This window comes from Polypterus senegalus, chromosome 10 (assembly GCF_016835505.1).
Source record: "Polypterus senegalus isolate Bchr_013 chromosome 10, ASM1683550v1, whole genome shotgun sequence".
Taxonomy (NCBI): domain Eukaryota; kingdom Metazoa; phylum Chordata; class Cladistia; order Polypteriformes; family Polypteridae; genus Polypterus; species Polypterus senegalus.
The window spans coordinates 127,965,097-127,992,490 of NC_053163.1; the positions used below are offsets into that span (position 1 = coordinate 127,965,097).

Consider the following 27,394-nt stretch of genomic DNA (forward strand, 5'->3'; position numbering starts at 1 on the left):
TGATCACCTGGATTGCACCAACTACAGAGGGATAACACTGCTCTCGGTGCCGGGTAAGGTCCTTGCTAGGGTCATCCTCAATAGGTTCCGTGATCACTTGCTCACCTACCAGCGACCGGAACAGTCTGATTTTATGCCTAAGAAGTCTACCATTGACCGCATCCAGGCACTGAGGGTTCTTATTGAGCACAAACGTGAATATCGGCAGAGTTTCTTTGGAGCCTTTGTCGATTTTCGCAAAACATTCGACATTCGGTGATCGAGGTGCCCTGTGGAACATCCTGAGGGTTTGCGGGATCCCCTTGAGGTTGCTGGATATCATGGCTGGCCTGTACACTGATACTGTGAGTGCTGTGAAGAGTGGAGGCAGGACTGTGTTTTTCCCAGTTGATTCTGGGATTCATCAGGGATGTGTTCTGCTCCTACTCTGTTCAATGCTTGTATGGACTGGGTGTTGGGCAAGGTAGTGGGGTCCAGCAGCTGTGGGGCATCTGTTTGTGAAGAAAGATTCACAGATCTTGACTTTGCTGATGATGCTGTGATCTTCGTGGAGTCAATGAAGGCTCTGATCAGGACGCTCGAGAGACTGAGTGAGGAGTCTGAGTGTCTGGGCTTGCGAGTGTCCTGGATAAAAACCAAGATCCAAAGTGGACCACGTGTCTGCCTGAGGGGTTGCAAACCGGGATCCCGAGTTGTTTCGCCATGTAGTGGGTGCGGCAATGCACTGTACCAGTGCAACAACAACAACAACAGCAACATTTATTTATATAGCACATTTTCATACAAATAATGTAGCTCAAAGTGCTTTACATGATGAAGAAAAGAGAAATAAAAGACAAAGTAAGAATTAGAATAAGACAACACTAATTAACATAGAATAAGAGTAAGGCCCGATGGCCAGGGAGGACAGAAAAAACAAAAAAAACTCCAGATGGCTGGAGAGAAAAAATAAAATCTGCAGGGGTTCCAGGCCATGAGACCACCCAGCCCCCTCTGGGCATTCCACCTAACATAAATGAAACAGTCCTCTTTGTATATAGGGTTCTCATGGAATGATTTGATGATGATGGTCATGTAGACTTCTGGCTTTTAATCCATCAATGTAGGAACATCACGGTGCTTTGATTTGGTGGTGGTGGCGCAGATTGCCACCACAGAAAACCGGGAAAAGAAACAGAAGAGAGAGTATGGGTTAGTACGGATTTTAGAGCCACCATGAATAGTTATGATAATGAATTGAATATACAGAGTATCAGGATTAAATGAAGGTGAAGTGCATGCTCCCCAACTTGACTTGACTTGATACATTATTTACATACATAATAATATACAAAGGAGTTTTCAGAATGTATTCAGACCTCTTCACATTCTGCACAATTTGTGTTGTACAGTATATTAATTTAATTCTAGATGGATATGACGTTAATCTGCATCCAGCCCTGCATGTAGGCCCTCCACACTGCAGGAAAAAATGTGGGGGTTGGTGGCAGAATTGGCAGTCCAGCCACCATAAAATAACCTCACACTAGTTCCACTCCATCTGAACAAGTGTGGTGCTGAGGTGTCACCCGTTGCATGGCTAAATCCAGGTCCTAATCTGGGATCCTGAGTTGGTTTGTCATGAGGTGGGTGCGACAATACACTGTATCAGTGCATGCTCCTAACCTCTCTCTCTCTCTCTCTAGATGGATAAATTTGCAATATTTGAACTTCAATCTACACTCAGTGCCCCCTCAGAAAGCTTTGCATACTGATTAAAAATCCAAAACTGAAATCTCTCATTTATATAAGTATTCAGACTGTTTGCGGTGACACTCCAAATTGTAGTCAGGTGTGTCCTGTTTCCAGTATTTATCATTGAGATGTTCCTAGAACTTGATTGGAGTCTACCTGGAGCAAAATGTATTGACTGGATATTGTTTGGAAATGAATACACCTGTGTATACTGTACAAGGACTCACAATTCACACTGCGTGTTAGGATTAAAACCAAGACATGAAGTCTAGAAACTCTTTGCAGATCTCTGTGATCAAATTGTAGTGAGGCAAAGATCTGGACAAGGGGTTATAATCAATTCTAAAGCTTTGAGTGATTCCATGAGCACAGAGGTCTCAATTATTGTGAAATCTAAGAAATTTGAACCACAAGAATCCTTCATAGAGTTAGCCATCTGGCCAAACTGAGTAACTGGGCAAGAGAGGCCTTGGTCAGGAAACTGATTAAGAACCCAGGGTCACATTAACAGAGCTTCAGAAGCCCTGTCGGAAAGTAAGACCATCTCAACAACATTCCATCAATCATGAATTTATGGTAGATTAGCAAAACGGAATTATCACTATTGAGTAAAAGGCATATGCCAGTTTGGAGGACTTTTGAGAGCATAAGGTAAAAAAGATTGTCTGGTCTGAAAAGTCAAAAAATGAACTCTTTGGGCAGTACTTCAAGTACTATGTCTTATGAAGACCAGGCTCTGCTCATCATCTGCCTAATACCATCGCTTTGGTGAAGAATGATGGTGGCAGCATCATGTATGGGGCACTTGTCAATGAGAGGGACAGGCAGACTGGTCAGAACTGTGGGAGGAGTGAATACAACCAAATAAAGAAAGGACCGTGAAGAAAACCTGCTCTCCATCCTTGTGTTGTATCTCCAATGGCCGCACCAACCTCAATTCCTCTCTCTGGCGAAGCTCATTCACCTTCACTGTTCAAAGTCAGCTGCCCAGGTTCTATTTGCCCCTGAACTCAGCTGCGCTTCCAGCTCTATCACTGCTACCACAAGTCAGTTCCAGCAGGGAGCTCTCTGTCACCTCAAGTCAGTACCTGCAGAGTTTAAGCTGGATTCATCTTCTGCCTAGCCTCCTCGATTTTGTGAAAAGTTTGACACATTTCCTTTCAAAAAAACTCTTCACATCTCTTTCCCATAACCTCCCAAAACTACTCTCTAAAGCTGGCTTCCAAAACTCATCTCTTCGTCCTCCTGCTCTGCCCATTTATCTTCTGCGTTAAGATAAAAAATTTTTCTCAACTATTTTCAATAATCACATATAAGTAACAAACAAAAGTATAACTTTTGGTGGAGTATTTCTTTAAAAAATTGTTGAAGCAAAAAATAACTTTACCACTGGATTCCTTAGACTACAAACTCTTCAAAACAGTGTTTAATAAAGGCCACCAATAGCAATGAAAATGTCAAAGACAAACACCAGATAATGACAGTGAGGATGGGAATGCAAGTAGATATGGGCAGTGGCAGATGCCATTTGCAGAGGAATTTGCCAAAATTAACAACAACATCCAGCTAAGCAGGCCATTACTTTTGTTAAAGCAGTGAAGAAGCCAAAATGCCAACCTAGGGCATCAGGTGACCTAATGATAAAACAAGAAAGTGGCAGCTCCAGGATGGTTTTGATAGACAGCTGGAATAATCCAACACCACCTTGGCAACGACAGTTAGACCAGATTTGGTACTTAGCGTAAATATCAATCAACTAAGCAGGTGGTTTTGATGGCGCTCACGGTCCTTTGTGAAGATCAGATTGAAGAAGCAATTGAAAGAAAGTGGGCCAGGTATGAAGGGCAGAGTGTTAGAGCAAAGGATAGAAGGCACCAGGTGTCAGCCTATGGAAGTAGGCTGCAGAATCTTTGCAGGCCAAATTCTTCATCAAACCCTGAAACTCCTTGGCACATCAGGGGCCTTGTTTATAAAAATGCATGTGAAAATAAGTACATGCTACAAAAACAAGAAAATAAGTATGTCAAAAAATATACAGTATATTTATAAAACCTGGCATATGGAAATTTCTATAAAATTTACCCTTTATAAATCACAACCACCTTGTAAATGCGTACGTATATGCAAACGCGCCTTGAACGCCACCTCGAAACATCCATATAAGGAGTATGCTAATCATCCTCATACCAATGCAGGTGCAATACTGCAGATCTTTATTGGCTGGTAGAGCATCCTCTCACCAGATGCCTCAAGACCCTGCTATCTGCATTCCAGAGTATCTAGGTACACTCTGCAAACAAAAGCACAAGACCACACAGGGCATTATAGCAGCTCTCCTCTGCATTCTGGGGGGTCACTAAAAGCTGTAAGGCACCAGCATCTGAGCAGAAGGCACATGTAATCACCTGGCACATGTAATGACATAATTGCTGTTACAATGAATAGTACAAGCCATATCAAAAACAGAGGATTCAGCCAGTTACCGTACCAATCACTGTGCCATCACAAACAGCACCATCATGTCTTTCAAAGTTACTTTGGCTCAAAATAAATGAATCATGGGCTGACCCAGGCCACTGAGCCACGACATTTCTGTCTTACCTTGGCATCACACGTGACTTGTGCATTACTGGAATGTCACTGCACACAGTTAACAAAAGAAGCTTAATTTTTGCTAGGTGTCCTTATGTGCAATATGAGATCTGTAAATTGTTTCAGTTACGTTAGGAGAACCGCACACTGCATGTGCACCCACACCATACAAAAACTGGAAGTTGCTCCTTGCTGGTCAGTTAATGGCTTCCAACACAGCAGGAATGAAGTGAAGCTTGGCCAGTCTGTCAATTCCCTGAGAAGTGATAACAAATAGCTGATATAAACTAATCAATTACCAGAAAAGTTCTTTATTGCATTGGCCATGTTTAAAAAGGAACTAAAATGCAGTCTGTAAATCATGTTCATCACTTCTGAGGTGAAATATGTTTGTCACGTCAATGCACATTATAATAATGGCTTGGTGATATGAATTATTATGCGTGTGAGTCATCATTTAGCTGGTTTGACTGCATTTTCCTTCATGATCAATGTTGCCATCATTTCCAAGTTTCTTCAAAATGTTGCATATGCATGGGTCAGATATGCCCTAAATATATGCACATTCCCCCTTCAAATTTTCTTTTATATATTCCATCGTTTGTGTGGGAAGCCTCTTTTTGTGCATACGCAAGCTTCATAAATGGAGGTTCTTCAGGTTGGCCCATGAAAAAGTGGCCCGCCTCAACCGTGGTGACTGCATTACATGGTGAAGAGAAAAATGATCAAATTTGGTACACGAACATGCTGAAACTGTCACTTTCAGCATCTTCCGTAAATGTGAGTACCAAAACTGATAATTTTCTCTTCACCATGTAATGCAGTCGTCTCGGTGGAGGTGGGACACTTTTTCATGGGCAACCCTATACTTTGACATAAACTGGGGCTTGATCATTTCCTCTGGGTTGCCTGGGTCAGGGCATCTGATAAACAAAGACCTAAAACACCCTGAGATCCTGAGTTCATTACTAATGATGTATCCAACATGCATTGTAAGGTGTATTACAAATCCTTTATATGATAGTATCGATTAAGATGATTTAGGCAGAACAAGAAAAGAGTTGCACTGTACCGTGGTGCAGTGGTAACAGTTACTTCAAAGACCTAGTGTCCTCTATTTAATCCTGCGTCTAGTCATTGTCTGTTTGTAGATGGGTTCTTCTTCCACATTCCTAAAAAACATGCATGGGCTATCCTAAATCGATGGTGTAAACATGATTTGGGCCTACAATGAACTTGCACCCTGCCCAGGGTTCTTTCCTACTTTGTGCCCAAATGCTACCAGGATAGGAAATACTGTAAGGGGCATTGAATTCACACAGGTTACAACTATGACTGAAAGATTGCTCTCACTCTTCTGCATGTGACAGTTAATGCCCTTTCATATATCAATTAGGATAAATCACTTTCTCCATTCATAATATAAAAGGATGTGCTGTAAGGAGGATCCATTTCAAGCACAAGTTTTTAATGGACATATCTTAGGCATCCTTAAATATGATTTGATCATCACCAGCCCAATGCTTGTCTGTCTGTGTACATGTGGGGTGCACAGTATGTATCATGAAAAGATCAACAAAACAATGAGTAAACTTTCTATTATCTTACAATTTAAAAACAGTTGAACCATTTCCATTTTGAATAAAATCAGCTTCCAGAAAAGTCTGGTTTCTGTTGTTTTATAGGAAGTGAGCCTAAAAGTTCCCTTTTTTTTAAAAGAAAAAAAAGTTTCAAATTGAAATCAGTAAAAGTTTTTGACACTTCCAAATAAGTTATTTTAAAATTTAAGGCAGAGAAAGTTTTTGCTATCTATTGCATTGCAACTTTGATTTAAAACATTTTTGTGAAAACCAAAGTAGCTATTACAGTCATATGAAAAAGTTTGGGAACCCCTCTTAATTCTTTGGATTTTTGTTTATTATTGGCTGAGCTTTCAAAGTAGCAACTTCCTTTTAATGTACGACATGCCTTATGGAAACAGTAGTATTTCAGCAGTGACATTAAGTTTATTGGATTAACAGAAAATATGCAATATGTATCATAACAAAATTAGACAGGTGCATAAATTTGGGCACCCCAACAGAGATATTACATCAATACTTAGTTGTGCCTCCTTTTGCAAATATAACAGCCTGTAGACACCTTCTATAGCCTTTGATGAGTGTCTGGATTCTGGATGAAGGTATTTTGGACGATTCTTCTATACAAAATCCCGCCAGTTCAGTTAAATGTAATGGTTGCCGAGCATGGAAAGCCTGCTTCAAATCATCCCATAGATTTTCGATGATATTCAAGTCAGGGGACTGTGACGGCCATTCCAGAACATTGTACTTCTCCCTCTTCATGAATGCCTTTGTAGATTTCGAACTGCGTTTTGGGTCATTGTCTTGTTAGAATATCCAACCCCTGCGTAACTTCAACTTTGTGACTGATGCTTGAACATTATCCTGAAGAACTTGTTGATATTGGGTTGAATTCATTTGACTCTCGACTTTAACAAGGGCCCCAGTCCCTGAACTAGCCACACAGCCCCACAGCATGATGGAACCTCCACCAAATTTGACAGTAGGTAGCAGGTGTTGTTCTTGGAATGCGATGTTCTTCTTCTGCCATGCAAAGCACTTTTTGTTATGACCAAATAATTAAATTTTTGTCCCATCAGTCCAAAGCACTTTGTTCCAAAACGGATCTTTGCCTAAATGAGCATTTGCATGCAACAAGTGACTGTTAGTGGCGTGAGTGCAGAAAGGGCTTCTTTCTCATCACACTGCTATACAGATGTTCTTTGTGCAAATTGCACTGAATTGTAGAACGATGTACAGATACACCATCTGCGGCAAGATGTTCTTGCTGGTCTTTGGAGGTGATCTGTGGGATGTCTGTAACCATTCTCACAATCCTACGCATATGCCACTCCTGTATTATTCTTGGCCTGCCAGACCTGCTGGGTTTAACAGCAACTGTGCCTGTGGCCTTCCATTTCCCGATTATATTCCTTACAGTTGAAACTGACAGTTTAAACCTCTGAGATAGCTTTTTGTAGCCTTCCCCTAAACCATGATACTGAACAATCTTTGTTTTCAGATCTTTTGAGAGTTGCTTTGAGGATCCCATGCTGTCTGTCACTCTTCAGAGGAGAGTCAAAGGGAAGCACAACTTGCAATTGACCACCTTAAATACCATTGCTCATGATTGGACACACCTGAAGTTCAAGGCTTAACGAGCTAATCCAACCAATTTGGTGTTGCAAGTAATCAGTATTGAGCAGTTACATGCATTACAAGGGGACCCAAATTTTTGCACAGCCAATTTTTCACATTTGATTTAATTTCATACAACTAAATACTGCTTCACAAAAATCTTTGTTCGGAAATAACTCTAGTACTTGAATGTTCCTAGGAAATGAAAGGCATACCACTGTTATCTTTTTTGTTGAAAGTACAGTAAATTATTATGCAGGCTAAGAGGGGTTCCCAAACTCTTTCATGACTGTATATCGCCATGTGCCCAGAGCATGGTTTGCATGTTTGACTAACATGCAGCACAAGGCCACTCTCTAGTAACATTAAAAACAAGAATGTATTAAAATACATATGGTATTTATATTATTTATTTTAAAAAATGATAAACTGATTAATGCATTTTATCATGAAAATTATATAATCACAAGCATGTTAGTATTCTAAAATGTTCAGGGAACTGCCATGAAGTGACTTCCATGTGTCATGTTTGGTGACCACTGTTCATCACTACAGTTGGCATTTGAGTTGTTTAAAATGCACTTAATGGTTAATGAATGGGCCAGTGAGCACATAGACTAAAAAAGATATAATGTGTCATTTTAGTTATGATGAACTATGAGAAACACTTACAAATGAACAATTGATCTTAAGATGAAATTTATGATGTTCTCTGTGTTACGAAGCTTTCTAGAAATGCAGCCCAGGTTTGTAAATAAAGACGTAGTTATTGTTATCAATCTTCTACTAATAGGCCTACCCCATCTTCTGCCATGTACTGATTGATCTATGAGAAATGAAAATGATAATATAAAATTGTTTTATGAACACTGAGCTTCATTTAGGAATACAACAAGTCACATGATGAAACTTTACATGGATTTTTTTTTTATAATTAAAGAACTCACCCAGTGTTTTACCTGGACTACTTCATATAGGACATTTGATTGATTCCCAATCAGGACTGCAAGTAGGTGTTTACACAGCGTACAGTGCTACAACTTAATGGTGAGAAAGATGCTTTAGTTAAAAAAAGAGGAAGATAATGTATTGATTAATAGAAGATGTAGCAGTATCAAGAAAGGTACAGAATAAATATTTTTATAAATAATGAGTACTGTTGGAAGCTTTAAGAGGGAGATGTAGCACTTGTTCTACAGATGGTGAGAAGAGTTGGTTTGTCAATAGTCATAAAGCAGAGCTTGCCATGGCTGCCTAATCCATTACTCAATTTTTTGAACCATACATACTGTAACATTCTCAAACTCGCTTAATCCACTTCAGGGTGATGGGGGCTGGAATGTATTACACCAGTTTTAGGTAAGGATCCAAAACTAGATAGGACACCAGTCCATTGCAGATCCAAAATATTCACACACTGGCAAACGAATATTTAGATATGTTGAAGGACCCTCAGTCCAGACATGAGAAGACTATACAAGGTACACAGAGAAACTGACCTGATGTGAGACTCAAATCCAGGACTCTGAATTTGTGAGGCTGTACTGCTAACCAATATGTGCTTACTAAGTATATTTCTGAACATCTTTACCTAAGGTTACTTATAAGATCAGGATACTTTACACTTGTTAACTTCTGTTTTTTTCAGCAATTGCTCAGGCAGGTTACATCAATTCTTGAGGCTCACAACTTACATTGGTAGTAGGAATCCAGCAACCCTTGAGCTTTAAGGTTCAATGCACTAGTCATTGAATCTAAAGATAAGTCACATGCAGCAACAGCCTATTTTCAGCAGCTCTGCACATATGCTAGGGCCAGCTCTGGATGTGATGCTCACGCAACACACCCACAATCACTTATACAGGGAGGATTTAGAGTGGCTACAAACATCTTTGAGATGTGATGGGAATCCAGAGTATGGTTTTAATTACTACCCATGCCGCATAACTTCAAACATAATCGAAACAGTGTTGATTTAAACGCGATAATCTGCTAAGAGGTTAATGAAGTAATGTCCACCTTCAGAACAGTGGAGTACATTTATAATTTTTGAGAGAAATTACTTTATAAGAGGACCAATTATTAACAATCAGAAATTCAGTTTCTAGTACAAATCCACTCCCTAAATGAATCTCCCTAAGTATTCATTTTAACACTTAAGCATTAATCACAGTTTTCATTTTCCAAGCAGTTTTTCCAGCTCACATTTGCTCATAGACAAAGGTTAACAATGTAACATCCATCCATCCAGTTTCTAACCCGCTGAATCCGAATACAGGGTCACGGGGGTCTGCTGGAGCCAATCCCAGCCAACACAGGGCACAAGGCAGGAACCAATCCTGGGCAGGGTGCCAACCCACCGCAGGACACACACAAACACACCCACACACTAAGGCCAATTTAGAATCGCCAATCCACCTAACCTGCATGTCTTTGGATTGTGGGAGGAAACCGGAGCGCCGGAGGAAACCCACACAGACACGGGGAGAACATGCAAACTCCACGCAGGGAGGACCCTGGAAGCGAACCCGGGTCTCCTAACTGCGAGGCAACAGCGCTACCACTGCGCCACCGTGCCGCCCTAACAATGTAACACCTGATGTAAATTAGGAACGTGCCCTATAAGGGAGACCAGACCATTGCAAGTTGCACACATAAAAAGGCACACCTAAATGGGGAACTTTGGAAAAGGCAACAAATGACCTGAAAGCAGGACTTTGGACTGGGGTTGAATTGGTGACAGTGCAAGCAATTCTTCAGCAATGCTTAAATTAAGTAAAGCATGACAACCTCAAAACCACTCATTTCAGTTTGGGTTTGTGAAGGACTACAGCCTATCCTGGTAGCATGAGGTGCAAGGCAGGTACCAACACTGGATAGGTCACAAGTCTATCACAGAACACAGGCTGATGCACTGAATGTTAAGTTAGAATCAAACAACCACATAAAACATCTTGGAAAAAGTTAGTTCTATGAGGAAAATTCCAGGCCCACCATGCTTAAACTTGTTGCCATAAAATGAAGATTTAATGCATGACTTCATACCTGACATTATTACTTTCCCATACCACATACTTTGCCCTTTTAAACTCTGCATGTTTCCAGTTATATGTCAGCATTAGCACACTCTTTACCAAGTCCCCTGTAGCCATAATAAAATTCCATTGACTTCTCATACCTGAACTTATTTATTATTTCTCTGAATCCAATAAATAAACATATATAAATACAATTCTAAGTATATACTGTAGTGTCTTAATAAACACTCAAGTGATTCACAGATAAAATAAGACACAATTTGTACAAAGGTGGTCACCTGTCACTTGACGATGCATTGTCTTTGACAAAAAGCAAAGGCTCATTAAAACCCTTATCCTTCAAGGATTAGTGAGTTCAAAGTTTTGACATCAAAAGGAACTGCCTGACAATGAAAAGCCTAAAGAACACAGTAGATACTGAGTCCCATGTGGTGATTGCCCAACTTTCTGGCATACACAAAGTCATAATATTATTGTATGACATAGTTATAAATGTGGTCAATTTAGTAAAAAAAAAAAACAAATGCCAAAAAGTACCAAGACGGGACACTGAGCCTGCAAGCACTGTATATATATATACTGCTCTCATTACACAATAAATTCTAAAAATCAACATGTGTGACTGTCTTCTCCCTTCCCAGTAGGCTGAAGAGGAGAAAAATGCAAGGCTTTTATTTATGTTGCCCAATTGTGACCTTTTTTGCACATGTAATCTGATCACTTTTTACTGTTGCATGCAAAAAACAAACAAAAAAAAAACAAACATAAAAAAAAACAGATTTTGTGCTCTATAATAAAACAAGCTGCAGCATGTTAATTTTGTTAGATCCTGCAACTCTCCCTTGCCCAGAGCGCTGATCTGGTAGCTCAGACCTGAATAACCAGTACTGCAGAAGCCTTTTTGCAATGAAATTTTGAATGAACACATTTTTAAATAACACTTTAGGGTTACTGGCACAACCTTTTCAGCTCATTTATATTCAATTCCCCATTCCCACACTCCTGAGATTTAAAGACTGCTTAATACAAGAAGGAGGCAAATCCAATGAGGAAAAATACAGCAGTTAAAATTGGGCAATATATTAAAGAAAAAGCAGGGTATTTAACCAAAAAGGTAAAAGAGGCCTGCGGGGAGGATCAAAACACAGCAAAAACAGTTGAAGAGAATCAGGGAAGGGCGACTCCAAAAAAGACAAGAGCAAATCAACCTAGATTTTAGAGTATAAAAGATGAACTCCCAGGTAATGACACTGTGTTTGTATTGTCTTAATATCTCAAGTTACCATGGCCTTCAAAAGGCTGTTTTGCTCTATGCAATGTGCCTTTTAGTTAGTTGTGCTTCAAGAAAGACAGTATCTTAATATATAAAATATGATAAACCATTCAATAAATGTATTAATTGATGAGAAGTGGACATTTGCAGTTTAAAAAACAAACATACACTAAAAAGCTGCAGAAGAGCTTTCCTAATCGAATAAAGAAAATGGAAAGTCATTTTTCCTGGAGGAAGATGTTAAGATAAGCATTTCAGGACGTATGCTGCTATGAGGTGAGTTAGATATTCGGATGATAACCAGGATAGGATCACTAAATCAATCATCTAAATGTGGGCAAGATACTCATGTCATGGACATCTCCACCATACCATAGAGAACTTTCTAAAAACAAGTGGCACAAGGCTGAGCCTGTGTCCACTGTTTATTTTTTTGTATACAAATATATGTACAAATCACACCAAAGTTATGAGCGATATGATTGACTAATGAGTAGCAGAATTATATGCTGGACCCAATCCTCTTATTCTTGTTTGAATGGAAAAGCATAAAGTTAAACTCTAGAGTGCACAATTGTCTCTGTTTGGGTGGAACAGAGCTGTTAGCTATTAGGTGTTAATAAATTACTTCTTTTCAAGATGGAAATATGTCTCTCTCCCAATGTCAGTTTGTCCAGTGCACGCAAGTGATGCTGGTATGGAAGCAATGACACAGTGAGTAAGTCAAAGGAACTCACTGTTCTCAGAATGCCAGAGCATCTTACTATCTGCGGAAGCAGACAAAGTAAGATCAAATTGTGCAGTTCACTCACATTCAGGATGTGGTGCTGGGAGAACCCATTTAGGACTCACTGTCTGTCCATTAAAACTGTTTCTTTTCAACACTGGTTGAGAAAGAAAAATCAGAAGACAGCCAAGTTGAAATGTAATTATTCAAATCTGGTTTCATCCCTTCCCAAGAGAATAAATCCTGCTGATGGCTGTCGCTGGTGGTCACCGCTGTGTCATTGCCTGTGGGAGAACTGCTGTAGTGCAAGCAATTCCTGCAAAGGACTCTGGAAAATGCAAGTCTCGCTCCCACTCATCTGTCTCTGTATTATACACCTGCACAATGCTGGTGACATTGTTCAGGTGCCAGTTGTAGCCACCCACAATGTAGATCTTGTTGTCAAGGAAGCAGCAACCAGCTTCTGACTGGCCTGCACGCATTGGGCTGACAGTTGTCCACTGATCCGTCTCAGGTATATAATACTCGACAGCCAGAACATCAAAGCAGCGGTCAATGTGATCCATCCGACCACCGACAGCATAAATACGCTCGCAAGCAGCAACCATTGCATGTAACACCCTTGGCTCATTCATGGGCGCTCGAAATTCCCACTGGTCAGCAACTGCGTCATAGCAGTTAAGGGTCTTCTTGTCATCCACTGAGACACCATATCCTCCAGACACATAGAGTTTCCCACCACTGGTGGCACCAGCATGGCCCCATACCCTGCGTTTGAGAGAGTCAACGTAGGTCCACTGGTTCCCCCTGGGGCAGTAGCACTCTACTGAAGAAAGGCTACCTGCCCGATTTCGACCACCAGTGGCATAAAGACGACCATGCAAAACATTAAGCTGAAACTGGATTCGGCTCTCTTGCAGTGGCTGAATGGGCAGCCAGTGGTTTAAATGTGGGTTATACCGAAAACAGACGTCCACTGCGCCCTCACCACTTCTGTACTGCAAGTGCTGCCCGCCTACTACATAAATAAAATTGTCCAGAACAGCCAGGCATGCGTGACTACAGCCCACCTGCATCTCAGTCAGTTCCTTGAATTGGCGTGCACTAGCATCAGGCAGGTAGTAGACCTTATTGGATACTGTGCGGTCATTGTCTGTGTAAGGTGTGCCACCGAATGTGACTAAGCTGACTACATCAGACCGGATGACAGTTCTTGGAGACTGCATCTCATGTTGACGGAAAGGCAGGATCTGGTAATTGAAAGCCTCCAGCAAATACTGGCGGCAGAGGACATCCTCTACCATCATATCAACAGTCTGCACGCAGTCCACCAGTTCAGCTGATTTCATCAATGGAAAGCGCACGTGGCGGAGTACTTGGCTAGCACATGCACGCCGTGACTCGTCATGTCGCAACCAACGTGTGGCAGCATGGAACAGGTCGATTTCACTGCAGCCAGTCAGCTGGTTGCTGTGCAGGAAGAAAACAAGGCGTTCTAGGGGGACATGAAGGAAGTCATCTTCTGCTGCAATCTGAAGGAAGTGACGGAAAGTGAAGGCATCAACTGACTCTTTGAGAGAGGCCAAGCTGAAAGTTGTAGCCATTTGTCCAATGTTCAGACAGGTCTCCACGCTCATTGCGGATTTAAGAAACTCCTCACACAGTTCCACTACTGGCACCATCTGCAAGAAGACAGCAGCACCCAGCACATCCTGAACACAGTCAAGATCTAGGGTAACCTCGGCACTGTAGGCAAAGTCAATGATGTGTCTCAGGCCCCGAGCAGATACACCTTTCAGTTCAATGCTGTCCAGCTGTGCCTCTCGCATGCCCCCAGTGAACATGGCTCTGAAATACAACAACAAGAATGTTAGGTAAGCAGTAGAAAGATTATGCCAAGTCATTGTCTTCTCTTCAAGGCTTTCCTTTCAAGATTCTAAACACAGCTTCCTGCCTAAGACTTATCATAATGACCACATTTCACATATTCTGGAAGTAGTACACTGGTTTCAGATACTGACTTCTCTCTTTCTGCAATTATAAAATAAATAAATAAATCATGAAGAAAATATACACTGAAATGAGTGTAGAATCAACATAAATGATTTTTTAAAAATGTAATGTCATAGTTTAAACTTAAACAATGACCTGAAACTTGACCTTTTAAAAATATACAACTTTAGCATTACAACCTGAATTTGAAAAAGGCAAGTTGAAAAGAAGGCAATCAGAAAATGTACTAATTCTCAGATTGGTAGGGCATGAGACACAGACATGTCAAAGTAAAATTAAATGAACAAAAGGACTGTAGACTTTGAGTGCACTGCTAAAGACTGACATAATTGATAATTAATAAGCATCTCTTAAATGAACATACATTAAAACTTGTGCCATCCTCAATTGTTCATCACCAAGATTGACTTTATAATTATACTCTAACAAATGTTTTTCAATTAGTGCCAAATGAGAGCTGCCCAGATGTGCCATACAGGACCACCTGTACGAGCAGGCAAACGGACAAAGAAGCTGGGAAAATGCGCCCTAAGTGCTCACTAAGTGTTATGTCTGCAAATGGCAAACTCATACCTGCTTAATTTTTGCTGCCATCTCTATTAGTCTCGCCCCTTCGGACAGTTTAGCAAGTGTATAGATTTAATATTTTTGTGGTTTGTGAAATCGTAATGTGCCTTGTGATTTTTTGGGTTACAAAAAGTGTGGCACCAAAGAAAAACTGCTGGAAAACACTGCTCTATCTACACCTTTGCTCCTATCACGCTAAAAAAGTTTTCTGTTGATGCTATCTCACTTAAAAACTGACGCCGTCCATTTCTTAGGTGGCTATGTTGCGTTCTTTGCATAAATTAGCAAAGATACTGCTAACTGGAATAATGGGTGGGGATAATCATTACACTTCTGTTTTGTAGAATTTTGTCATTAGATTTAGGGCACTAAGCACTGTAAGCCTACTTGGCAGACTGTTATGTTAAATATAGAGGTGGTAGAGACTTATTTTGGTTTTCATGTCACTGTATTTTGCATATATGTGATATGACATTAATTCAATCTTCTTGCAGAAACATGACATAAAACAAAGAGAGCGTGTAATTTTTAAAAGTAGTATTTAAGTACGGTGCTGGATGTGTATGTAATTCTTTAGGTTCACACTTAACTGTTTTGTAATGTTAAAAAAAAATCCCAAAATCTCAAAAACACTTTTGGCTGATTTGACTGAAATTTGCTGACATTATGGGAAAACAAATTATACAACACGTTTTTTTATTTGTTGACAGTTTTATTTATTGATAGTTGTCAATAATAATGCTACAGGGAATGGGCTATTTTAAGGCACCCATTCTCTTTTTTTTTGCTCAGTGCAGAGATGCTGCCAAATGAAAACCGTCTGAACAACAGTGCCACTCACCAATTGCATGGATGGACAAGTGAATAGGCGGGGGTGTTTTGACAAAGGCAAAGAAACAGAATGATAGAAGGAAAGTTCACACAAGTTAAAGTAAGATGTGGTTACATACTCAAGATGCACTATACACCTCAAGTCCAGCTACCTGGCAGTAAATGAGAAATGAAGAAGGAGCTGGCTTCTTTATGCCCAAAACAAGCCACAATAGCAGAGGTGAGAAAAGAGAGGGGACTGTATGTATAGTGTATGTGCATAACAGTAAGAACTACTCAGCCCCCACTCTTCTTTGAATTATTATACCCTAAGTAACATGCATGGACAACACATCCCCAAAAACACAACCCCCAAACCTCCCGCCCCAAAACCCCCCGGCCTAGCCATCTTGTGCAAGTGGAACATCTCTGTCATAATCTGACATAAGTGTGCAATATTTGCACATTCACTTAGGATATCAAAAATACTAGTGCCTATATACTATATTATTTCTTTTCTATAAGGTGCTGTTATTAACTTAATTCATTCTTCACAGAACATAAATCATAGTACATACACCAAATACTGAAACTATTTCACTGTGTACTAAAACGAATACACTATTTGTTGTGTTAATAAACAGTCATCAAACTTTATTCACTTCAACAATGTTTTCTTTCTCAGGTGCGACAATATGTATAATGTATATTGATACTTTGTCTCATACACTATATACAAACATCTACTGGCTTGACTGTAACAGCTAAAAAAAATTAGAAGTTTGTGAATTTTTTGTGTTTTGTCCTGTACACTTACTGCTAAATTCTAAAGGCTATTTGTATACCTGATCAACATAATACTAGGACTACCACTACTGCTGCCACCACCACCAACTGTCTAAACTGTTTAGCTTATAACAACCATTAAAATCTGACAGCTTCTGACTTAGTTTTTTTTTGTTTTAGTTCCATACCCTATAAATATATTTTGAGGTCTGTTCCAGCTATGCCATTAACTAATAATTAAATCTTTATAAGACCCATCTATTCAGAACTATTTTTCTGCCACAACGTTAACTCTCCAAGATTAATCGGTTTTACTTTGCATCTAAGTTCTAATGATTCTTGTTTCCATGGGGAAGTTTTCCTTACTCTTGATATCTTACTTATCCTTTTCTGTCTGTTATAAGTGCTTTCTCATTTTGACTGTTTAAATTTTAAATACGATTCATATGTTTTTTCACTTTAATATTATTTCTTAGTTGTTCTGTAAATATTACTTTTGGGATTTGGCAGGCAACCTATGACAAGATTTTATCACAAAACATGGATTACTATCTTATAATATTCTTTTTTTTCCATTATTTGCAGTATATTAAGAATTGTCATTCGGTTATGCAGTTTAATTGCTTAAATTTGATTAAAGTTAAAGTTTTTATCAGTTAAACCTAATAAAAATATACTCAGTTCATCCCATTATTTTTTTTTTAAATAGCAATTTCCCATACCTCTACTAAAGTCTTTTGATGGTGTATATTGTGAATAACAACGTATAAAATAAACTATTGACCACCCTACACTCACCTGAAATAATCACTACAAGAGGCAAGAACGGCCTTGTGCACTTGGAAGCTTTCATCTCCTACAGACAGGGTGACATCCAGGAGCTGTCCTTGTGCCCTTAGTGTTGCCAGACCTTGTAGGAGGGTGCAGCTGTGGCCAGAAGCTGAAAATGTGCATCTTAAGGTACTGTTCTTGCCAGCCATACTGAAACAGAGAGAAAACTGGTTAACAAAGCTTGAGCTGTATTTTAGGGATTTCTAACCCGGCTACAACCTCATATTTGTTCTTGTGATAGCATAAAACTACACTAATGTTTGAACCACAGAACTACAAAAAATAATAAAAAGTGACAAATGATTAACCTGCTTCAACCTCTCACAAACGTAATAATAATGCTGAAGAAATACCTCAATTAGTAGAAACAAAAGACCCTTAAATCACATACAATAACTAAGTTGTCTACAAAGTGATGATGCACTTTGAATTTCTGCATTATCATTTATTAATTGTCTGTTATTCTTTTATTAGTTCAGAAATAGGTCTGTCAATTAAGACCCTAGAAACTGCTAATCAGAGCCTTATTATGTTCTGCTGTTTAGAATATTTTCAATTATTCATGTTTTGCCAACTCTTGCATTATCCACACTTTAAACATTTCTGATAAACAACCGTGACTGTTTGAGCTACAAGAAAGTTACATTTACAGATTGTTACACCTCTGATCCATGGTTCTTAAATGCAGAATTTATAAATAAAAATGTGTAAACTGTGATTACTAATAACTTGGTGGTATTATGATTAGAACAGCTCCCTCATGGATCCATCACCCTTTGTTTGAACCCATTGACTGGTCCCCATCTTCTTGGGTTTTTGCTCCACATTTCAAAGACTTCTTTACTAGGCTAACTGGCAATTCTAAATTGGACCCTTTTATGTGTTAGTGTAAACATATGTGAACACTGTGAAAGACAAGTGCTCTGTTAAAGTCTGGTCCCTGTTTTGTACCCAGTGCTGCCATGATTGATTCCAGCTCTGTTCAGCTCTGAAATGGAAAATCAGGCTTGAGAATGATAGGTTCTGAATGCAGTTTTTTTTTAAGATTTATAATAACTTTAAATATTTTGTGTTAATACACATATAGTGTTAACCTGCAAGCAGTAACAATATCATAACCTACTGAGTACCTACTGTATGTCATTAGCAGTTAATCAAATGCTACTAAAAATACCAAGTATTAACATATACTGTGTAGAGAATTTTTTGTACTATTGCATATTTTCCCCAGTAGCTACCATCATATTATTATATAAACCTTGCCATCAGTGAAAAAAACACACACTTCAATACTTTATTAAATAAAGATACTTACTATCCAATTCCCCATGTGAAACCACCCCTTGGAATTAGTGAATACATGACTCGGTTGCATTTCAGCTTCATCTCACAGAAGGCTAGACAGACATTATGAGGAAGAAACCAGTGATACTGAGCAGAATATATGAATCTTTAAAAAGATGTTATGTCTTCTAAGTCCGTAAGCTGCAAAGCATCTTCCACTGATAAAATGGTCACGACCATAGTTGACCTGTTGGTGTGACATCTATACTATAAAATTAGTATACCAGAGTTTTTCAGGATACAGGTTCAGGTTAAGGTTTTTCAGGGATTGAAAACATAACTAACCAAATAGAATTTAAGGTAAGGGTGCATCAAGTAGTGTGATTTGTGTTTTTTATTAAACAACAATAAGTTACATACTTTCTTACATTTTTGTTTAACATGAAGCTTCTTCTGTGCCAAAAAACACTACTAGAGCTAGTGCCTCGCAGGGTCCTCACAGCCAAGTCAGAGCTTTTCTGCCAACAGCTTTAAATATTTAAATATAGGAACTTTAAATATAGGAACTTTTCTTTCCTTTGAATTGCCTTGCTTTATAGTCATTCCAGTGTGTGTGTGTGGACCAAACTCTGTGTTATTTATTTATTTACTTACCTATCTATTTGTTTATTTATTTCAAAAGCTTTATTTCCCATAGGGGACAAATAAAGTTCTATCTATCTATCTATCTATGAAGTTACAAAGGGTCACATGTTGCATGGATGTTGGATAGTCAAGAAAAAATTTTACTGTACGATGTGCACATTATAATACTACTATTACTACTACTAACAAGAAAAGCAATAAAAATAACAATAGCCCACCCCTCTAACTGAGTAGCCAACGCAGGCTACACAACACTATTATAATTATTACCACCACTACTACTACTATTAGGATTATACTGTATTTAGGGTTACTATTAAGAATATATTTAATTCTAAAGGATTATCAAACTTTTTTGCAATATTGCAGGTTTTAAAAATAAGTTATGTGGTGGGAAAGTATGTATGTAATAGTAATTTATGTAATTGGGTCAGGTTCTTTAGTGTTCTGGTGTTATTTTATGCCATATGGCAAGGAAGTAGTGCTATAGCTAGATTTTGTAGAACTAAACTATACCAGACCAGGACGTGTGGGAAATATCTCTTTTCTATTTTCAAATATTTACTCAAGTAATGTTATATGTACTCGAATTAATGTTTGAAGAAGTATTTCTCCTATATTAATAGATGACTTTGCAAACCATATTTATTGACAATTTCACCTATGTAGTGTCTTCTTCTTCTTCTTTCGGCTGCTCCCGTTAGGGGTTGCTACAGCAGATCATCTGTCCGCATAGGATTTAGCAAAATTTTACACCAGATGCCCTTCCTGAAGTAACCCTCCCCATTTATCCAGGCTTTGGACCAGCACGTAGAAACACACTGGTTTGTGCATCATCTGTGGCTGGGTTTATGTAGTGTAGCAGGTTGTAATTTTTTTTTTTTTGATGAAATCACTGTTGAGTAGTAGAAATAAAATAAATGTACAGAAAATTCTGGGAAATGTTCTGTGCATCCTGTGACGACTACATCTGTTGACACCACTAAAACATGCCTATTCAATATAGGCTTGCAGGGAGACGGTGTTTATCCGAGCAACAATGGCTGCAAAGCAAGAACCCATTTTGAGGATGGCATCAATCGAGTGCAGGGAATACTGATGTACTCAGTACACTGTCTTATGTTCTATATATATATATATATATATATATATATATATATATATATATATATATATATATATATATATATATATATATATATATACTAGCAAAATACACGTGCTTCGCAGTGGCAAAGCACTGCCTTAAAATTTTTATTAAGAAGAAAATTACACCTTTTTAAACTGAGGGAAAATATACCAATAATTATTTGTTAAGGATCTCTTTGTATACCACATTGTCAGTTCCGCCCTTTGGTTGTAATATGACCAAGCTGTGCGCTGAGCTTACTCTTGAGCAGGCAACGTACAGTTGGCCATGTGAACAGTAATCTTGACTCAAATCTCACATCTTGGATTGCTGCTGTCATAATCGGTTTGAGTTTTATGGTTTGTTTCAATTACGACAGTATTTGCAGGACTTGTGTTGAAGTGACATCCGGCATCTGTCAAGCGTTGTTAGCATACAACCGGTTTCATCGATAACTTCACATCCAGCTTTTGAGAGTTTAAACATTCATAAACATCAAAGTGTCCACTACTGAAATCGTCACCTGTGAATCTAAGATGTTAAAGAGGCATTGGCGGTTGTCGAAAGGTGTAAAATATTTGGCCATTTCAGTACACTTGAAAGCGACAACCAAACAATTCAACGGCAGCCATCAACTCACATGCAGATCCATAGGTGAAGGGCTTAAGCATTTCACTCTTATAGTGCTCCTGTGTAGTATAATTATCTCCTGTACCGTCATCAGTCCACACCTTGAACCAGTCCCAGTCATTCAATACATAAGACACAATGTTCCTCCGGATATCAAGAGTGAGCCTGATATGGCCGTGCAACATGTAACAAAGAGAATGCAAAAGGCAGGTGCCATCTCTGGGCATGGAAACCTCTCGGTAAGTGACAGTTCTTTGATCAATGGTGATCACCTCGATAGACATGTTAATGGGGGTACGGTTGGAACGATAAAGGAAATGGGTACCTGAATAATGTAAACTAAGTCTAAAATACCTACACAATAACTATAATCGTAATAAATGAACAATAAAACAGCAGAGAAGCCGTGGATTAAATAAAAAGGCTGTAGTTACTAGCAGGGAGACGTGAATACTGTAGAGAAGCAAGGAAGGGAATGTAGAGACCGGAGCGATGGACGGCCTTATATAGGCAGGCAGCCAACAACGTGGGAGGCGTTGGGATGGGGGACCCAACACCGCCTCACACAGTGCCCAAACCAAATTTTGGTAAAAAAAAACGCATACTTTTTACTTCATTACATTTTCCAGCAAGTCCTTGTTACTTATAACACAGACCAAACTATTATAACTTCATAGAGGAGACCTATCAGGTGTATTGTCAACTTAGGTTATAGTTTAGCATTGCACAGACACAGACAATAAAATGCTATATATAAATAAAAAATAAAAACTCAATAAAGTGCCTTCCACTGCTTGTTTGGTAGACGATTCCCATTTTTCCTAATCACTGCTGTGGTATGGATCATGAATGTGCACTTCAAAGTTTCAAAGTTGTATTTGAAAACAGCAGCTAATAAAATCTTTCCTTTCAAGAATTTTACTTCAGATTTAAAGAAGCATATTGAACTGTTTACTTCCTCTTCCTAAGCTCTCGTATATGGAGCCCCTTAGTCCAAACAAGCAGCATCTTTTTAATCTTGCACAAACTTGATTTTATGTGCATGAGTAATATCTTGAGACATGTTATATGCTGTGCAAACAACATCTACAATATCCATATGTTGTGTAAAGAATATATTGCAATGGATTCTGATGAGCCTAATAACTGAAACACTAGAGTAAGCTCAGCCGTAAAAGTTGCTGGTTAACTAAAGAAGATAAACTCAGGGTTCCAGCGAGATGTGAAAGGAATGCGCCTGGACATGGAGGACCAAATGTAGTGATGCCAAGTTCTTGCTGTTCCTTGTTATGCGAGTGGTTATAAAAGTCGTGTCAGCTTTCCTTCAAGCAGAGATAAATCTTTTTGATGCTACATTATGGAATGTGAAATCAAGGGAAGCTAACAGAACGCTGCCCTTAACAGCTCCTTATATTTAACTTGTTTTTGTCCATTTTATTTTAGGATCGTAGGTCCATGTGTTTCACTAGTATCTTATAAACATAATACATCCCCTCCTCTGCTGTAGGTGCTGGAGATGGTGCCATGTCTTGTAAGAACTGCAATGCATTCTCTACACATTACAATACTTCTAATGATGTCTGAAAACGCTCCCAATTGTTCAACTATCCACAACTATTCACTTAACTACACAAACAAAACATATATGGCATCAAATGTCACATGTATTTTAATCTGCTCTTGTTATCAAGAACACTCAGTCCAACAATGGTGAAAAATGTGATTCCCGTCCAAAATGCAAAATGGATCCTAACTCTGAGAGGCAAGAATAATAGCACCTGTGACACTACGCCATTCCAGTTTTTGGAATACATTAAACATAAACATGTAGGCTCAGCAAAACAGTTTACTATGAGAAGTGGGACACCAACCCCAAATCTACAGGGCATTATTAGACGGAGGGTGCCGATTAGCAGCTAAAGTCTCCCATTGTGGAGTGGAGTTTGCGCATTTACTCGTTTGGCTTCCCTTGACATTCCACAGAATATATTTGGCTAATACGCATGGCTGACTGATCATTTGTGTCTAATGTATTCACGGAAGTTTTTATTTTCTTGCAACCCTGTGGCCTAAAAAACTGTTACAAAAAAGTTTATATTAAGGCAGTGTATAATTAATTCGTGGCCGGTAGACTCATCCCGTCCTAGCGAGTCCGTGGAAGTGAGAAAGTGACAGCGACGGGCGGGGCGGTGCGGCTGCATATCATAGGACCTCCCAATGCTTTACATAAAGACCAGTCCATCCAGGTCACAGTTACATCAACAGTCACGCTTTTGTTTTTCTTTTATTTAGGGAACATTGAAGTTATAAAAATGTCCTTTTAAACTGATGCCGAGAAAGCTCGTGTGCCATGGATGCTATAAGTACGTCTAGCATATATGTCACTATATAGGTATGACTAAGTCCACGAGAGTCAGTGAGCTGTCACGTTCAAGTGTTGACTGTAGCGCTGCATGCATAGCCCGGAGATAACTCGACGCTGATTTTTGTTTTTGCTCTTTTTTTGGCTGTTCATTGTTATCCGAATCGGGTTACCCCGGATTAGAATGCTTCTGCTCCATTAACGAAACACACACGACGTTCACGTTCACCTGATAAAAGATCACGAAATTCCACGGATAACTCCGAGACGGCCTTGTCGCGCACCGAAGGCACCGCGCTTTCCTGCTGCCGTCTCCCTCCACATCCACGACTCTCCTTTAATGGCAAACACCACATTCACGTTTCTTCCAACCCGTCCATTTTACCCCATGGGTATACGCTGATAGGGCTAAGCCTATTTGCAAAGATTCTCCCAGTTGTCCGCTGTTTGCCTATGACATCCCGCTTTCCCCGCTTACCTGCTCGACGGCCGCTCCGAGGCGAACTCCCCACCGCCCGATTCCGCCATCTTCGCTGTCCCGCAGTGAGCGGTGCCGGCCACTCGCCCGCCAACCTGGCGAGGATCAGAGAGGGAGGCTGCGGAGCCAGCATGCAGGTTGCATATGCGCTCTATGCATGTCGGAATGCGCCGGACTACTGGCGTTTCTTAGTTTATTCGGACAGCGCTGGACTATTGGCATTTCTTAGTTTATTCCAAAATGACTGTACAGCACAGTCGCTGTTCAGAACCCTAGCAACCGCCCTTCACTTGAAACTTGCATATTTTATGTACTCATGAAGGTAATCGTCCAGTGTCGCAAGGTGTGAGAAGGATTGTCTCTTTCAACAGGACACCTTACAACGTTAGCTACACTTCAATTATTTTACCGTGTCCTATTGCAGAATTTATGGAGTGCATCCACTCATGTATCCACATATTCATTTCTCAAACCCACCTAGTCCTTCTGAAGAGCATGGGGAGACAGTACAAATGAGGTGAGGAAAATTTATTTCTATAACAAAATGATGCCCCACGAGTACCTACCATAACCTTTAGTGTTATACTCATGAAGTAACAGAACTGCCACTTCTGAGGAAAAGATGACTTACTGACTTGCTGCTGCTTTAAAGTAAGCCCTGTTGCAAAGTGCCCTGCAGGTTTAGCCCAGCTTTTGTGAGTTTTGAATGGCACTTCATCTTACAGCCTTCAGAATAGGGCAGTTTTATGACAAAGTGTGGCCTGAGGCTTACTGAGTCATGAAGAACACTTCAGTTTTAGTGCCTTTGTATACCATTGTTGTACAGAGTTGTAAAAGTCGCTTTATATTACTGTATATTTAATATACAAGCTTTATTGCAAGGCATGTTCTGGTCTCCCAAAATTGCAAGCAATGCTTTTTAATACAATTGTAAAACTGCAGCTCACTAATGTCCTAGTAACTCCAAGTTATCAAACACTCACCCTCTCCTTGAGCTGAGAAGTTCTTTTCATATTACTTCCCTTCTGCTATAGTAGTGTAAATTGGTATTTTCTAGTTGTCCCAGATGCACGAAGGAATGTGTTCAACTCACTGGTACAAGAAAACCTTGACATGTGATATACCCTTCAACTCCTGTTGATGTCTAGTTATGCAAGATATCGAGGCTTTTGGGTTCTCCACTATTTTTGGCACTCTTGACCAGAAAAACCTTCATGTTTAGGCTATTTTTGGACCATATCTTCTGCAGGAAATTTAAAGAGTAAGTGCAGCATGGTGGCGCAGTGGGTACAGCTGCTGCCTCGCAGTTAGGAGACACGGGTTCACTTCCCGTGTTCTCCCTGCGTGGAGTTTGCATGTTCTCCCCGTGTCTGGGTTCCTCTGGTTACTCCAGTTTCTTCCCACAGTCCAAAGACATGCAGGTTAGGTGCATTGGCGGTTCTAAATTGTCCCTAGTGTGCCCTGTGGTGAGCTGGCGCCCTGCCCGGGATTTGTTTTCTGCCTTGCGCCCTGTGTTGGCTGGGATTGGCTCCAGCAGACACCCGTGAGTTAGGATATAGCAGGTTGGATGATGGATAAAGAGTAAACCATTAGGTGTCTTCAGCAAAAAGTTTCAGAAGGACTTGAATTTCTGTATGCCACATCAACTGATCCCATGGGTTTACCTCCTAATGGGATAAGAGGGGTCAAAGTTACTCCTTTCACAAAACTTTAAAAAAATGGAGATGTTTTATGCTTTTTTGAAGTTTATTGATCACAAGCATATTATTTTTGATATTTGATTCTTTACTGGTGGTCCTTGCCCTCAAAGACCCACTCCTAGAAGGTTAAAAGTGACAGATTTTAAACATAAGCATGTAGGGGATCATTATAGACTATTTCAAGATCAGTGATTGTGAATATGATGATATTTTAAATTATTTTCTATTACAATCAAGAATATTTAGATTTTAAATATTTTAACTGAAGCACATATTTTAATATTTATAATATACTAGGGGGCTCTGCCCCCTGCTCACTTCGCTCTCCCATCCCCAGGTTTGGTTTACCTAATATGCAATTTAAAGAGATTGTTATTTTCATGGGAATTGTTACATATGCATTATTTTCACTTTTACTTTAAAACTTTTGTAAAAACAATACTTGTCCTTTATTTCTGGCCCCGGGCGTGGTAAAATCTTTCTCGCAGGACATATAATGCTGCTCATGTTGTGAAGCGAGCTGCATGTTCTTTTTGTCGCTGTTGTACTGTAGCTGTCCTTTTGCCACTTTGCATCTCTGCCACTCGTGTTGTGAAGGGGGGGGCAAGTGGGGGGGGGTATGGGCCTGAACGCACGCTAACGAAAAGCAGTCGGATCATCTGCTGGTTTCCTGCTGCTGCTGGCAAGCTGCATGTTCTGCTTGTCGCTTGTCGATTTTTTAAGAGCTGGGAACACATGATGTTTGTCAAATGCATTCCAACAACTGCTTGGTTAAATGTCCTTAAACTTGTTTTAAATGTGGTCTCACTGCCTTGTCTTGCGGGACATCAAATTGTCTTTGCGTGACGTTAAAGTGTCTCTCATACGGACGTCAAATTGTCTTCTGAGAAGATCACGTCTCGTCTCCCTAGTCTCCCTCCCAGGATTTTTTTTTTATAATAGAGAGATAATGCAACTCTTCTTGTTTATTATGTATTCCTATTTTATGAAGTAAAGTATAAGTGAAGTATAAAGCATTTCTTACTAACATCCTGAATTTGATTGATCCTAATTTACACTTTTTTGCTTTTCAGTTTAGCAGTTTTATAATGGAATGTTCCAGTCTCTTTGAGGTGAGAAGGACACTTCCTGTTACTGCTGTTCAAATGCAGTGCTATGTCCTCCATTAACCTTCAAGTAACTAACTAAATATCTAATTATCTTGGTCTTGACAAAAAACTTAAAATTTGGCACACAGGTATTTCTTCTCACCATAATTTTCTGCCTTTTCTTTTCTCCTCTTTCAGGGTTGGAAAACATTTAATGATGAGGAAGTGTGACGATGCAGGTTCTGGCTCCACGCTCCCATCACTATTCGGAAGCCCTTGAACCCAACACCGTTGATAATATCACCGAGTGAGCTAGTCAGTGAAGGCAATAAACAATTGAGCAATGGGATGGCATAAATGTGCAAAGTGCTTTTATTAAAAGAGTCAACAAAAACAAAGTGTTCATATAAAGTGCAGTGATTCCAAATCTTCAATAAAATAAATAATCCATAAAAGAAATGTGGAGGTTTAAAAACAATAAATAGAAAAAACAATCCTTTAAAAGCA

At 39.4% G+C, this 27,394-nt stretch overlaps 1 protein-coding gene and 1 long non-coding RNA gene across 3 annotated transcripts; one reads left to right on the plus strand and one right to left on the minus strand.

The window, feature by feature from the left end:
• Window positions 1-10,531: 10,531 nt before the first annotated feature.
• On the minus strand, window positions 10,532-24,388 carry klhl26 (kelch-like family member 26). Its single transcript, XM_039766589.1, has 3 exons — window positions 24,100-24,388; window positions 17,539-17,721; window positions 10,532-14,412 (listed from the first exon to the last, which is right to left on the minus strand). Exons 1-3 carry the CDS (start codon window positions 24,147-24,149, stop codon window positions 12,831-12,833), a joined length of 1,815 nt encoding a protein of 604 aa, XP_039622523.1. The 5' UTR covers window positions 24,150-24,388; the 3' UTR covers window positions 10,532-12,830.
• LOC120537561 lies at window positions 23,392-27,173 on the plus strand. 2 transcript variants are annotated; one of them, XR_005635343.1, is made up of 3 exons: window positions 23,392-23,622; window positions 26,873-26,911; window positions 27,086-27,173. It is a non-coding gene; the product is annotated as an uncharacterized LOC120537561 (long non-coding RNA). The 2 variants fall into 2 exon arrangements; XR_005635344.1 differs by lacking the exon at window positions 23,392-23,622 and adding an exon at window positions 24,531-24,616.
• Window positions 27,174-27,394: the final 221 nt, after the last annotated feature.